The sequence below is a fragment of the Rana temporaria genome, chromosome 5 (genome assembly GCF_905171775.1).
Source record: "Rana temporaria chromosome 5, aRanTem1.1, whole genome shotgun sequence".
Lineage (NCBI taxonomy): Eukaryota > Metazoa > Chordata > Amphibia > Anura > Ranidae > Rana > Rana temporaria.
This window is the reverse complement of record NC_053493.1, coordinates 416,596,815-416,612,506: the sequence shown is the minus strand read 5'-3', so window position 1 is coordinate 416,612,506 and position 15,692 is coordinate 416,596,815. Positions and strand designations below refer to the sequence as shown.

Below are 15,692 nucleotides of genomic sequence, written 5' to 3'. Positions count from 1 at the left end.
TGCCTTACAGGCCCTAAATTTAACGGCCTGGCGGCTGAGTCCCTGATTCTCAGAAACAGAGGCCTTTCAGGGCAGGTCGTTTCCACCCTTATAAACGCAAGAAAACCAGTTTCCAGGTTAATATACTATAGGGTGTGGAAGGCCTATATTACCTGGTGTGAAACCAGGAAATGGGATCCCCGCAAATATACCATTGGGAGAATCCTGGAGTTTTCTTTATCGTACATCACGGGACACAGAGCAGCATAGCCATTACATATGGGTTATATAGTGTACCTTCAGGTGATGGACACTGGCACTCTCCGACAGGAAGTTCCCTCCCTATATAACCCCCACCCATAGTGGGAGTACCTCAGTTTTTTCGCCAGTGTCTTAGGTGTTGGTGCACGTTGAAGGTTGTGCCTGCAGTTTGTCCTTGGGACCAGGGCCAGCCGACCGGATCCGTCCAAGGTGCTTCATAGCCAAAGTGGACGGTACCCGGGCCCCAATTCGTGGATGGGGTTTTGCCTATAATGCCTCTCCTTGGAGGGCTGGACTCTGGGTTCCAGGACTGGGTTTTTTAACCTATGAATACCTGCTGCCAGTAGTGCTGTATAGGTCCAGGTGTGTGGTGTTCCTGACTTGGACCCCGGTCCCTGAAGGTCTATGACCATACCACGGTGAAGGGGGAAGATTGGGCCTCTTGCATGAGCAATACCCTGCGGCGTGGAAAGGTAAGCGGGGGGCCTACGGAACTTGGTTTGTCAGTGGGCTCCCCACAGGGGACTCTGGGGAAAAGCCTTTTTTTTTGCCTCTGTGCATGGGCTAAAAGAGAAACCACAAAGTCTGCATGACTGGATGGCTCAAACACCCAGGTATACTGTTCCTCTGGCTGGGCTAATAGACTGCTGCTGCTGCTACAAGGTGTTTTGCTCCATGAAATGTAAAAAGGAGCATGTCAGGTTTAAATTACTTACTTCCTGATGTCTGTGTATCTCCAGCAGCTCCCGGGCTCCTCTCCCCACATGGATTCTGCTTCCTGCTTCCTGAGAGCGGCGTCGGGAGCGCGCGCGCGCGCACTGTTATAGGCGCCGACGCTGCGTGGAGGGGCGGGGGACGCCCAGGGAGTTCCCTCCCCTCTGTACATCAGAGGGAAAAACTCTATTTAGCCTGTCAGTTTGCTGAAGGCTGTGAAGGGACACGGAGCAGCGATGCTGAGCTGAGCAGGATAGGTTTGCCTATGTTATGCTGACACAGTGACACCTAGTGGCCGTTTTTTTGTACACACCTTGCTAAAGAGCTGTTTAAGCTCATATTTTCTCTGAAAAGCCGGTGTACTAAGTAGCAGTCAGAGTACTTAGTATTTGGTACTCTCTTAGCCCAGCATTAAGGGAAGCAATATTAGGATATGATTAAGCCCTTGGGGCTCAATATTGCTATCTCTTGTTAGGTTTTGGGAAGTTTAGTTTTTGTCTAACATTACCCTAGCCTAAATTTTTTTCCTCATTTATTCAAATGTGTGTTTTTCTCCAGCTATTACAGTTAGTTGTATATTAGCGGAGTATCTCAGATTTGTTATTATGGCTCCTAAGGGTGCAGGGAACGCTAAAAATGCTAAAGGTGTTAAAAAGCCGAAGGGTTCCCCATCGGGCTCGGAGGATATTTCCCAGAATCCACCTGCCCCTACCTCCCCGGAGGATCCGGAGGTTGCTGCCCTGGGTGAGCCATCGGGGTTGCTAGGTGCTATGGCGGGCCCTATTCAACCAACTCCTTCCTATGTCACGGAAGAGATGTTAGCCTCCACCTTGGGTGGATTTGAAAAGAGGATGGCCGCTCTTATTACGGCCTCTTTATCCGGGAAGAAGCGGGCTAGGTCCCCGTCTCCCAGGTTTGAATCTCCTGAGGAAGATGTCCTTTCCACTGAGGAATTGGAAGATACAGGAGACCAGGCTGAGGATCATCTGGACCATTTGGGTTCTGAAGATTCTACTATAGAAGAACCTTTTTCAGCTTCTCACGCAGAGAAATTGTGGGTTCAGTCCTTAACGGATATGGTGCGGTCAGCTTTTAAAATGCCTTTGCCTCAGCCTCTGGCCTCCGCTGTGTCCTCATTGGGCTCCCTAAAAGCGCCCCAAGCCAACCTGGTGTTCCCGGTACATCCTTTGTTAAAGGACCTGATATTTCAGGACTGGGTTAAGCCAGACAGGATTTTTTTGCCTCCTAAAAGGTTCGCAGTTATGTACCCTTTAGAGGAGGAGTTTTCAAAAAAATGGGCTGTCCCCACTGTTGACGCAGCCATATCATGTGTCAATAAAGCTTTAACATGTCCAGTGGACAATATTCACATGTTCAAAGATCCTGTGGATAAAAGGCTTGAGACCTTACTAAAGGCATCCTTTTCCACAGCGGGGGCAGTGGTCCAGCCAGCTGTAGCTGCCATTGGCGTCTGCCAGGCTTTAAAAGACCAGGCCAAGCAGGCCCTAAAGGACCTCCCGGCTCAACAGGCTCAGGACTTAGCCGATCTACCTAGAGCCTTATGTTTCGCGGTAGACGCTATCAAGGATTCAATCCAACAGGCGTCCCGCCTATCCCTGTATTTGGTCCACATGAGAAGATTACTTTGGTTAAAGAACTGGTCTGCAGAAACCCCCTGCAAAAAACTCCTTACAGGATTCTCCTTTCAAGGAGAGAGATTGTTTGGAGAAGATCTTGACAAATATATTCAAAAGATCTCTAGTGGTAAGAGCACCCTTTTGCCGGTTAAGAAAAGGTTCCGAGGTCCCTCTTTTAAGCGCCCAACCTCTCCAGTTCCAGGGCCCTCATTCTCTAGGCAGTATCGACGGCCTCCTGGACGCGCAGCTGCAAACAGGCCCCAGGGGCAAGCTGCAGGGAACAAGAGACCGTGGAACCGTAAGCCGGTTAAGGCTGCCCCTAAGGCAGCCTTGTGAAGGGGCGCCCCCACTCTCTCGAGTGGGGGGAAGACTCCGGTTGTTCTCGGAGTTGTGGGGGGCCCAAGTTACCGACCAATGGGTTCTGTCCTCAGTAACTCAGGGGTACAAGCTGGAGTTTCGGGAGTTCCCCCCTCCTCACTTTCAAATGTCAAGACTTCCAGGCGACCCTCAGAGGCAGGCATCGCTTCTGTCCGCCCTAGAGCGACTCCTATCTCAAGGAGTGATTATGGAAGTACCAGCAGGGGAGCAAGGACAAGGGTTTTACTCAAACCTCTTCGTTGTCCCGAAGCCAAACGGCGACGTCAGGCCTATTCTGGACCTAAAGTTATTAAACCGCTTTTTAAGAGTCCGGTCTTTTCGAATGGAGTCCATTCGTTCGGTGGTGGCCGCCCTCCAAGGAAAGGAGTTCTTGGCCTCCATCGATATAAAGGACGCATACCTGCACGTTCCGATTTTCCCCGGCCATTACAGGTATCTGCGTTTTGCCCTAAACTATCGGCATTATCAGTTCGTGGCTCTTCCGTTCGGACTAGCCACGGCCCCTCGGGTTTTTACGAAGATCCTGGCCCCCGTATTAGCCATCCTAAGGGAACAGGGCATTCTGATCATGGCCTACCTAGACGATCTTCTGGTAGTCGACCACTCAGCGGCCGGTCTAAATCGGGCAGTGTTGCTAGCAGTAAACTGCCTAGAGTCCCTGGGTTGGGTTCTAAACCGGGACAAATCGGCTTTACAGCCCACAAGAAGGTTGGAGTATCTAGGTCTGATTTTAGATACAAGACAACAACGGATCTTCCTGCCCCAGTCCAGAGTGGACTCGATAAGGGAGTTAATCCACATAGTCCTAAGCAGCACAAGGCCATCTATACGCCTCTGCATGCGCCTGTTGGGAAAGCTAGTGGCCACCTTCGAGGCAGTGCCCTATGCCCAGATCCATTCTCGGAGGCTACAGAGAGCAATTCTCGCGGCCTGGGACAAAAGACTCCAGGCCTTGGATCTTCCCATTTCCCTTCCCTATGCGGTAAGGCAGAGCCTGTGTGGGTGGCTAGTCACAAAAAATCTTCTGAAAGGAAGATCGTTCAATCCCCCCTCATGGAGGATAGTAACCACGGACGCCAGCCTATCAGGTTGGGGTGCAGTCCTAGACGATTTAACCCTACAGGGGAAATGGTCAAGGGCAGAATCAGCCCTACCCATAAATGTCTTAGAGATCCGAGCAGCTCGGTTGGCTCTTTTGGGCTGGACGGAGGTTCTGCAGGGCTCCCCAGTAAGGGTACAATCCGACAATGCCACTGCCGTAGCTTATATAAACCACCAGGGTGGCACCAAGAGTCAGGCAGCCCAGAGGGAGGTAGATCGGATCTTTTCATGGGCAGAAGCCCATGTCCCCTGCATCTCAGCTATCTTTATCCCCGGGGTGGACAATTGGCAAGCGGACTTCCTCAGCCGCCAACAGATGTCCCCAGGGGAGTGGTCCCTCCATCCCGAAGTGTTCCAGGTCATTTGCCGGAAGTGGGGTACTCCGGAGGTGGACATTATGGCGTCCAGATTCAATGCCAAGGTAGCAAACTTTGTCTCTCGAACGAGGGATCCATTGGCCTGCGGGACAGATGCCTTGGTGTGTCCTTGGCATCAGTTTGCGCTAATCTATGCCTTCCCTCCAATACGGATGCTACCCCGTCTTCTTCACAGAATTCAAAGGGAACGCAAGCCAGCGATTCTAGTGGCCCCAGCGTGGCCCCGAAGACCTTGGTACTCCTTGATAAAAAGGATGACCGTAGAGGAGCCTTGGGTCCTCCCTCTACGTCCGGACCTCCTCTCACAAGGGCCATTCTACCACCCTGCCTTACAGGCCCTAAATTTAACGGCCTGGCGGCTGAGTCCCTGATTCTCAGAAACAGAGGCCTTTCAGGGCAGGTCGTTTCTACCCTTATAAACGCAAGAAAACCAGTTTCCAGGTTAATATACTATAGGGTGTGGAAGGCCTATATTACCTAGTGTGAAACCAGGAAATGGGATCCCCGCAAATATACTATTGGGAGAATCCTGGAGTTTTTACAGTTGGGAGTGGAAAAAGGTTTGGCGGTCGGCACAATCAAGGGGCAGGTGTCTGCCTTGTCGGTCTTCTTCCAGAGATCGTTGGCTGCCCATTCCTTAATGAAATCCTTTTTACAAGGTGTTATTCGGGTGAATCCCCCGATTAAAGCTCCCCTGTATCCTTGGGATCTAAATTTGGTTCTATCGGCCTTGCAAAGGCAGCCCTTTGAGCCCTTGTCCGTGATTCCTTTGGTCCTTTTGACTAGGAAACTAGTGTTTCTGGTGGCCATGGCATCCGCCAGAAGGGTGTCGGAGTTGGCAGCCTTGTCATGTAAGGCACCTTATTTATTATTGCATAAGGACAGGGTCGTTTTGCGGCCGCTTCCGTCCTTCCTACCTAAGGTGGTATCAAATTTTCACCTTAATCAAGATGTGATTCTTCCATCATTTTTTCCAAAGCCTTCTTCTAAGGAAGAGAGGTTACTACATTCCTTGGATGTAGTTAGAGCTGTAAAGATTTACTTGGAAGCTACAGCCCAGATTCGTAAGACGGACGTCTTATTCATTCTGCCGGAAGGGCCCAAGAAGGGCCAGGCAGCGTCTAAGGCCACTATTGCTAAGTGGATTAGGCAGACGATTATTCAGGCCTATGGCCTGAAGGGGAAGAGTCCACCCTTATCGGTTAAGGCTCATTCCACTAGAGCTATAAGTGCCTCTTGGGCAGCGTATCACCAGGTCCCTATGGCTCAGGTCTGCAGGGCAGCAACCTGGTCATCTGTCCACACATTTGCAAAATTTTATCAAATGGACGTTAGGAGGAACGCTGATTCAGCCTTTGGGCAGGCGGTACTGCGGGCCGCAGTTTAATCTCCTCTTGTCCGGTGGCACCTCTTGTTTGGTTTTTTCTGGTTGTCTCCCTCCCCTCATGGAGCATTGCTTGGGGACATCCCATATGTAATGGCTATGCTGCTCTGTGTCCCGTGATGTACGATAAAGAAAAGGGGATTTTTATTAACAGCTTACCTGTAAAATCCTTTTCTTGTAGTACATCACGGGACACAGAGCTCCCACCCCTCTTATGGGAATTTTGGGATGCATATTGCTTGCTACAAAACTGAGGTACTCCCACTATGGGTGGGGGTTATATAGGGAGGGAACTTCCTGTCGGAGAGTGCCAGTGTCCATCACCTGAAGGTACACTATATAACCCATATGTAATGGCTATGCTGCTCTGTGTCCCGTGATGTACTACAAGAAAAGGATTTTACAGGTAAGCTGTTAATAAAAATCCCCTTTTTACAGTTGGGAGTGGAAAAAGGTTTGGCGGTCGGCACAATCAAGGGGCAGGTGTCGGCCTTGTCGGTCTTCTTCCAGAGAACTTTGGCTGCCCATTCCTTAATGAAATCCTTTTTACAAGGTGTTATTCGGGTGAATCCCCCGATTAAAGCTCCCCTGTATCCTTGGGATCTAAATTTGGTTCTATCGGCCTTGCAAAGGCAGCCCTTTGAGCCCTTGTCCGCGATCCCTTTGGTCCTTTTGACTAGGAAACTAGTGTTTCTGGTGGCCATGGCATCCGCCAGAAGAGTGTCGGAGTTGGCAGCCTTGTCATGTAAGGCACCTTATTTATTACTGCATAAGGACAGGGTCGTTTTGCGGCCGCTTCCGTCCTTTCTGCCTAAGGTGGTATCGAATTTTCACCTTAATCAAGATGTGATTCTTCCATCATTTTTTCCAAAACCTTCTTCTAAGGAAGAGAGGTTACTACATTCCTTGGATGTAGTTAGAGCTGTAAAGATTTACTTGGAAGCTACAGCCCAGATTCGTAAGACGGACGTCTTATTCATTCTGCCGGAAGGGCCCAAAAAGGGCCAGGCAGCGTCTAAGGCCACTATTTCTAAGTGGATTAGGCAGACGATTATACAGGCCTATGGCCTGAAGGGGAAGAGTCCACCCTTATCGGTTAAGGCTCATTCCACTAGAGCTATGAGTGCCTCTTGGGCAGCGTATCACCAGGTCTCTATGGCTCAGGTCTGCAGGGCAGCAACCTGGTCATCTGTCCACACATTTGCAAAATTTTATCAAATGGACGTTAGGAGGAACGCTGATTCAGCTTTTGGGCAGGCGGTACTACGGGCCGCAGTTTAATCTCCTCTTGTCCGGTGGCACCTCCTGTTTGGTTTTTTCTGGTTGTCTCCCTCCCCTCATGGAGCATTGCTTGGGGACATCCCATATGTAATGGCTATGCTGCTCTGTGTCCCGTGATGTACGATAAAGAAAAAGGGATTTTTATTAACAGCTTACCTGTAAAATCCTTTTCTTGTAGTACATCACGGGACACAGAGCTCCCACCCCTCTTATGGGGAATTTTGGGATGCATATTGCTTGCTACAAAACTGAGGTACTCCCACTATGGGTGGGGGTTATATAGGGAGGGAACTTCCTGTCGGAGAGTGCCAGTGTCCATCACCTGAAGGTACACTATATAACCCATATGTAATGGCTATGCTGCTCTGTGTCCCGTGATGTACTACAAGAAAAGGATTTTACAGGTAAGCTGTTAATAAAAATCCCTTTTTTGCACCCTGCGCCATAGAGGGGTATGGAGGAGAGTGAATCAAGCCTCAGTCACTCCTGGCTTAGAGCTACAACGCACGTTTTTAGGGGCGAACTCCATATTTAATTTTAATGTGATATCATAATTAATTTATTCTTCAATGCGGTGCAAGTTTCCTAAGGAGACAATGTAATCTTTTCCATATAGGGCAAAGTGTCAGTGTCTCAGCAGAGAACCCCCCCCCCCCAAACCTCCTATACTCCCCTTTCTTGTGCTTTATTGCATATCCTCTGCAGCAGGCACTTCTGTGTGACCTGCTCTCCCAATAAAGTACCTGAGCAGCCAATCACTAAGCTAGAGCACTTGTCAGATGACATGGCTACTGGCACCCCCGGTGGGGTTGGTGGGTTGGGTGGACCCTTTGCAGACACACTGTTGCGTTGCCCTGCATGGGGAAAGATGACTTTGCTTCCTCAAGAAGCTGGCACGTCCATTATTTAGAGATTGTGCCTTCCGCATGTAATAATAAACTTCTTATAATAAGACCTAGATGGTAAGATTGGAGGCCGTCCAAGAAACGGGTACTGTAGCTCTGAGCCGGGTGGAAATAGAAGGTCTTTTATTTGGGTGAGATCCTGGAAATGCTGACGATCCCAAATCTCACAAGAAGACGTACCTGTGCCGGAGCATCCCTTTGTCAGGTTCAGGATTCTCTGCGTATCATGTGGAAGTTTTAGAATAAAGAGGATGTAAAAGGAAGACCTTGACCTTTAACGCAAGTCTTGCTTTGACTTAAAACTGACCTTCTATACCAGTGGTTCTCAACCCTGTCCTCAAGTATCCCCAACAGGCCATGTTTTGGGAATTTCTCTTAGATAAATTAGCTGTCCAAAATACCAAGCCATTGACTCTGATTTAAAGCCCCCTGTGTAAGATAAAGGAACACCTGCAAACATGGCCTGTTGGGGTTACTTGAGGACAGGGCTGAGGACCACTGTTCTATACAAATTGAATTTACGCTTCCCAGACAGCCCCCCTGCCATCCAAATAATTAAGCTGTAAATAAAACTTTATCAATAAAGAGTTAACAAAAACAATACCTTGGTTCTGGCTTTGAGGGGGGTACGGGTGACCTTTTCAAGCTCAACTTACCAACCAGTCTGCGACCTTTGCTGCCATAGTGCTATGTACTGGGTGTTCAGTGTGCCTTTTTGAGGGGTGGGCCCACTGTGGAGACTCTTAGAAATTAGAGTTGGGGACTAGAGAAAATGGGGTGCCTTGATAGGGCTATGTAACTTGCGCATGTATTTGAAAATGTGTGTAGACTAAACCCCTTTTTAGACAGGGCAACTGGGTTGGTTGCTGGCTGGTTCGTAACTTGAGCTTGGAAATTTCTTTGGTTTTATTTGACATACATCGGTATCCCCTGAATCCCCTCTTTGGTCTTGTGTTTGAAATTGAGTTTCTACAGACAAAGATTTCTGTTTTTTTTCCCAGCTTTGGATGTAGAGGTGAAGGGTTGTCGGGTAACTAGGACTGCATTCCAGGCTGGTTAGTTGGTGGGTTTCCTCATCACTGCAGATCTTGTCTTCAGGTCTCCAACACCTGGCCAATTTGTATTCCTGTCTGTTACTCCACAGTGGGGCAAGGGGGGATCCTCCCTATATGTTCTGGTGGGCCTTTCCAGGGCCCCTTGCTTCCAAGACCAGTTATAGGTGGGGGCAGTGGCCACTTGTTGGTATTGACCTCATCACACCTCAATGAGACCTCCAGGCCACTCAGAATCCAGCAAGAATGAACGGCTGCAATGGACTGGGGAGCATTCTTGTGGGATGTTCAGTGACCAGCTATCCCAGCAGGCAGTGGAAAGGTGCCTCCTGGAAGCTGCAGCTAAAGTATTATTTACATTCTATTTATATATTGATTTTTATTTTTCTACTTTCGTTATTTCTTTTACTGCTGATTTTGTTTGGGCAACGAGGGGCAGGTTAGTGGACCTTTCATTTTTCATGGAGGGTCCGCTTAAAAAAAACTACAGATGGTAAAACAAGTGTCTGAGATATTCCAATTTTTTTTCTTTCCCTGCGGTTTAGGGAGGAACTAAGCGGTTTTGTTCAAAATGGCACTCTAACCCATCTAAAGGTCAGCTTCTCAAGAGAGGCCCCCGGCGTTACAGGGGAGAATCACCCGAAATACGTTCAGGACTATCTGAAGATTTATTCCAAAGAAATGGTTCAATTACTGACTGAATCAAATGGAATCCTTTATGTGTGCGGGTGAGTACGCAGCGTGTTGTATTATGACATTTACTTGCCTGCTCTGTGAAATGGTTTTGCACAACCCCGATCCTCCAACTCCTCGGGTCCCCTGGCAACGCTCCTGGCCCCCCCCCCTCTGCTGAAATCCCCCATAGCAAGCTGTTTGCTCCGGGGGCACTTGTCCTTGCTTGCTCCCGAGCCACCTCTGGCTCTCTCTGCCTGTGATTGACAGCAGCAGGAACCAATAGCTCCTGCTGCTTTATCTTAGCCAATGAGGAAGGGGAGAGCCAGGAGAGCCACTACTCTCGTGCACATCACTAATTGAACTAGGCCCAGGTGAGTATTGGGGGGGGGGGGAAGCTGCACCCCTGCACCCTGAAGGTTTTTTGCCTTCATGCATAGAATGAAGGTAAAAAACATTCAGCCTTTTAGAACCATTTTAACCACCTCCCGTCTGCTGTATTGTAAAATGACGGCGGACGGGATCCACATTTTTATTTTTTCACCAGGCCATGCATTCTACTTCCAGTCCCTGATATTTATTGGATGGAAATTGTAACCTATTACCTATCCCTAGCGGGAACTAAAAAATAACTAAAACCCCCATTATGAACACATACTGTAATTTATTCATAAGTAATACATATGTAGCATTACCCCGGAGGCCAGCATGGTCCTGGAACCAGGAACACCGGGTAGCAGGCACGCACCAGCCAGGTAGGCCATAGCGCAGGGGTGCCGTAATGTGGCCACCCTAAAGGTGGGTGCCACACTGGACGAAGAAGACCCCGAACCAATGGCGTCTGCCCCATAAATACCCCTCCCCAGCATGCACAGCAAGGTCAAACCCTCCTGATTGGCTGCTGGGAAAGAACACCCAAACCTTGACTCCACTGCTGCCACCTGCAGCACCGGGGTTGGAAGAACACCCCAGCACAGCAGAATAAGCCCACAGCACAGCCAAGCTGAGACAGAGACCCTGTTTTACAACGAACAATTTTGGATCAGAGTTTAACTACACTCTGATCTACCCTTAAATTTAATTAGCACCAGTACCAAAAAGGCGCTACACATATATTATTTATAATGATCTCGTCCTGCGAATTTTTTTTTTTTTTAATACAATCTATCAAAAAAAAAATCATAATGAATGTAAAAAAAAAAAATAAAACACAACATCTTTTGCCACCTTGAAAAACCTCAAATAAAATGATTGACAAGAAATGTCTCATAATATTTTATCTTTGTGACTTATAGATTATGATCATTTCTTTTTTTTTTCAGAGATGCTAAAAATATGGCCAGAGACGTCAACGATACATTAACGAACATTATAAGTGCGGAGCTTTGTGTGGACAAACTGGAAGCGATGAAGACGCTGGCCTCGCTAAGAGATCAGAAGCGATATGTACAGGACGTTTGGTGCTGAGGAGCCATTTACTGCCTTATTGTTACTGTTCTGTATGGGTCGTGCTGGCCTTGTGACATGGCAGAATATGCCACTTGGATTGCATATGGATCTTATTGTCAGGACGGTTCACTGCAAGCCTATCTCACAGGGTTCAAGGACTGTCCATTAAAGGCGAATTCACACTAAGGGGTGTATTTTATTTATATATATATATATATATATATATATATATATATATATATATATATATATATATATATATATATATATATATATATATATATATATATATATTTCACAGAGCTATTCATCCTTTGAAACTACGTGTACATTTCTTCTGAGTGAATGGGAGCAAAATCAAATGTTATTATGTAGAGAAGATAAACTAACATAAATCAAGGAAATGCCACATTATGGCCACTAGATGGTGCTGATGATTTTAGGAAGTAAATACTTTAGGCTTCATTTCCACTGACGTTTTTACAGCCACTTTCCTGAGCGTTTTTTACAGCTTAAAAATGCCTGTCCATGTTATTCTATGGCATCATGCCCGCATAGGCGTTTTTGAGCTGTAAAAAAAAACGCAGGACCAGGGCGTTCTGAAGCTCCAGAGTAGAGCTGTAAAAACGCCAAACGTTAAACGATCAAACGCTCAAAAAACGCTACCGCTGCGTTTTCGAGCTCCAGCTAAAAAAAAAAAAAAAAAAATTAAAAATAAAATAAACATGGACATGCGTTTTTAAGCTGTAAAAAAGGCTAATGAAAGTGGCTGTAAAAACGTCCATGGAAATGAAGCCTAATTGTCAGTTTCTGATAACGTTCGATTTTTTATTTTATTTTTTGCCTCTATTTGCACAGAACAGATGTACATGCAGTTTCAAAGTACGAATAGCTCTGCACAATTTTATTATAAATACACCCCCATTATAGATCTCGTTACCCTCAAATGTTATATTTGACTTTTGTGTCCATGTGGATGTTTCTAAATGTAATCTTATCTTTTTTGTTTCTTTTAATCGGATGTACCTCATAATCTTGCCAGTCCTGTTTCTTCCTTGTAATCTGCAGTGGTGTAGTTTGGAGATGGAGGGGGGGCAGCTGGGGGTGGGTTGCCCCAGGTGCAACCTTTCGAGGGGGTGCAGAAATGAGTCCCACACTGTGACCAACCATGCCCGATCATGGCGTCGGCTGCCTGGTACTGTGCTGCTGCCGCCGCCCTCTTTTCCCCTAGCCAGGCTAGACTCCCTGCAGTGCTTTTAGCCAAGACTCCACTGATTCTAGTCCTGGCTCCTCTGCAGCCTCCTAGCTCTGTCTGGCCCACATGTAGGTAGGGGAGCCAGCTTCATTTGGCAAAGGAGGAAGTAGCAGGCGGCACACAACTCACACCGAATACGAACACCGGTCTGATCCTGGCCCAGTTGGGGTGGTGTGAGGGGGATGTGATCAGAGTACTGCTGCTATCCCGGAGGGATTATGGAGCAGTATGCGGCTCAAATCCGGTACTGGACAGACTATGGAGAGGAACCTGTTCCCCAGGGTGTAGAGCTGCATCGGATACCCCCAACACCGAGGTGAGTCCCCATTACCGACCTGCACTTCTGATCCCCCATCTTCCCTCCCTCCTCCTCTCTCCCCCCTTCCTCTGCCGCCCCTATCCTCGCCCTCTCTCTCCCTCCTTCTCCCTCTTCCCCTCTTTCCCCTCCATCCTTCCCTCCTTCCCTTTCCTCCCTCTCCCCTCTTTCCCTTCCCACTCTCACCCCCCCTGGATGCTGCCAACCCATGCTATGCCACTGGCAATCCGACCATGCCATGCAAGGAAGAAAATAAATGCTGGCATGGTCAGTTTGCGTTATCCGTTCCTTCTTTTTGGTGTTTCAGTGCACCAGCTTGTAGCTTCCATAGTTGCCTTACTCTCCCCCCCCCCCCCCAACAGACCCTTTGATGATCAGTGGCAGCTCACTATTAAGCCCCCATTCTCCCAGTCTGCCCAACCCGCTCACATCCACCAATATGCAGAAAAGCATAAGAAAGACTGTGCAGTCATGTGACTGACCACCAAACAGAAGTCCAAAAAAATAAAAAGATTTTTAAATTAAAATGATAAACATGTTCTACTTACCTGCTCGGTGCAATGGTATTGTATAGCGAGCAGTCCAGATCCTCCTCTTCTGGAGTCCCCCACTGGCATTCTCCACTCCTTCACTAGCATAAAGAACACTGTGCAGTCATGTGACCGCCAAACAAGTGCAAAAAAAAAATCTAATTTGCAAAAATGTATTTAAAGTGATTCTAAAGCCCAAAAATATTAATAAAATAATAAACATGTTATACTTGCCTGCTCGGTGCAATTGTATGGAGTGGTCTGAATCCCCCTCTTCTGGAGTCCCCTGCTAGCGCTCTCTTCTCCTCCAAGTGCCCCCTCTGCAAGCCTTGTGCTGAGGGAGAATCTATGCAGGGGCATTCCTGAGCCAGGCAGAGTGTGTCCATAGATCCACACAGCACCACTCAACTACACCCCCCCCCCACTCCGTCTTTACAGGATTTGACTGACAGCAGTGGGAGTCTCCTGTGGACGGAGGGTGCAATGGTGCCACAGGCGAGATGGCATTGGATCTACAGAGGAGCGATAGGGTGTGTTTTTTTTTTAATGCAGAGACTGCATTAAGGTAAACAAACAATTATCCTTTAGAACCAGTGGCTGCAAGTCCGAACTTAATCAATACTGTACTTTTATATTTTCATTTTATTGTATTGTTTTTAATTTTTAGTTTTTTCCATGTCTGTCTTTACCGTGTCTTAACCTTTGAAAAATGTTTAGAGTCCTAAAAAGCTGCTAAAACTGAGTTGTATTCTTAAGAGTTTTAAATAAAGTCCTTCTACTAAAAAAATCAACCAAAACCATTGAAGTGCGCCTTTGCCCAGGTTTTACATTTTTTTTTTTTTTAATAGGTTTATAAACGAGCGGTTATTAGACCGTCACAAATTCACCAAACATGCATGACTGTCTAATATCCCTAATAAAAAATACATCCATGGGAAGAGAATCTACATCACCCTGGTTGGGATTGCAGAGACAGCTGTGACCCTAAAATCTATCAAGACAAATGTTAAAAACGTGTTTGGATACAACCCCTTAAAAGTCGGGGCGTTGTGTAAAAACGACATGAAAACAAAATGCGGTGATCTGTAAATCTCATACACCCGTATTTTATTCACAATAGAAAATAGAAAACATATCAAATGTTTAAACTGAGAAAATGAACCATTTTAAGAAAAGTAATTTTGAAATTGATGGCAGCAACAGGTCTCAAAAAAGTTGGGAGGTGGGGCCATGTTTTGCACGAAGTAGCATCCCCTCTTCTTTTACCAACACTCTGTAAACATCTGGGAACTAAGGAGAGCGGTTGCTGGAGTTTTGGGAGAGAAATGTTGTACCAGTCTTGCCTGATATAGGATTCTAATTGTTCAACAGTCCTGGGTTGTCTTTGTCGTATTTCTCGTTTCAACTAATTCCAATTAGTGAAAGGTTTGGACTGCAGACAGGCCAGTAAAGCCCCCAGACTCTTCTACTAGGAAGCCATGCTGCTGTCATAGATGCAGTGTGGTTTTGCATTGTCCTGCTGAAATATGCAAGGCCTTCCCTGAAAAAGATGTCATCTGGATGGGTGCATCTGTTGCTCTAAACCTGGATCTATCTTTCAGCATAGATGGTGCCTTTCCAGATGTACAAGCTACCCATTCCATATGCAGAATGTCAAAAACAATTATTCGTCTGACCACAAACAGTTTTCCACTTTGCAAACAGACCATTTACATGAGCTTTTGGCCCAGAGAAAATAGTTACATAGGTTGAAAAAAAGACACAAGTCCTCTGGTTCCACCATAAAAAATAGAAATCAAATATCGAACAATCCAAATATACCCAAGTCTATACCCACAGTTGATCCAGAGAAGGCAAAAAAAAAACCAGCAGAGCACGTTTTCCACTTTGCAGCAGACCATTTACATGATCTTTGCCCAGAGAACAGTTTTCCACTTTGCAAGAGACCATTTTACATGAGCTTTTGCTAAGAGAAAAATTTTCCACTTTGTAGAAGGCCATTTTACATGAGCTTTGGCCCAGAGAACAGTTTTACACTTTGCAACAGACCATTTTACATGAGCTTTGGCCCAGAGAAGACGGCAGCGTTTTTGGATCATGTTCAGATATGGCTTCATTGCATGATGAAACTTTACCTTGTATTTCTGGGTGGCACAGCGAGCTGTGTTCAGACTGGGATCTCTGGAAGTATTCCTGAGCTCATGCAGTGATGTCCATCACAAAATCATGCCTGTTTATAATGCTGTGCGCCATCTGAGGGCCCGAAGATTGCCACCATCCAATATTGTGTTTTGGCCTAGTCCCTTCCACCCAGAGATTTCTCTAGGTTCAGTATCTTTTAAGGATATGTACTGTATATAAAATAAGGAGACCTAATTAATTAAGACACCATTGGCTGCTT

The 15,692-nt window shown here is 46.8% G+C and overlaps 1 protein-coding gene across 1 annotated transcript in view; it reads left to right on the top strand.

Annotated features, from left to right (window-relative positions):
- MTRR (5-methyltetrahydrofolate-homocysteine methyltransferase reductase) overlaps nucleotides 1-11,418 on the top strand; it is a 143,512-nt gene extending 132,094 nt beyond the window's left edge. Inside the window, exons 14-15 of the mRNA XM_040355179.1 lie at nucleotides 9,615-9,797; nucleotides 11,064-11,418. Of these exons, the coding sequence (XP_040211113.1) occupies nucleotides 9,615-9,797; nucleotides 11,064-11,208 (328 nt within the window). The 3' untranslated portion in view covers nucleotides 11,209-11,418. The remainder of the gene's footprint in view (nucleotides 1-9,614; nucleotides 9,798-11,063) is intronic.
- The last annotated feature ends 4,274 nt before the right edge of the window (nucleotides 11,419-15,692 follow it).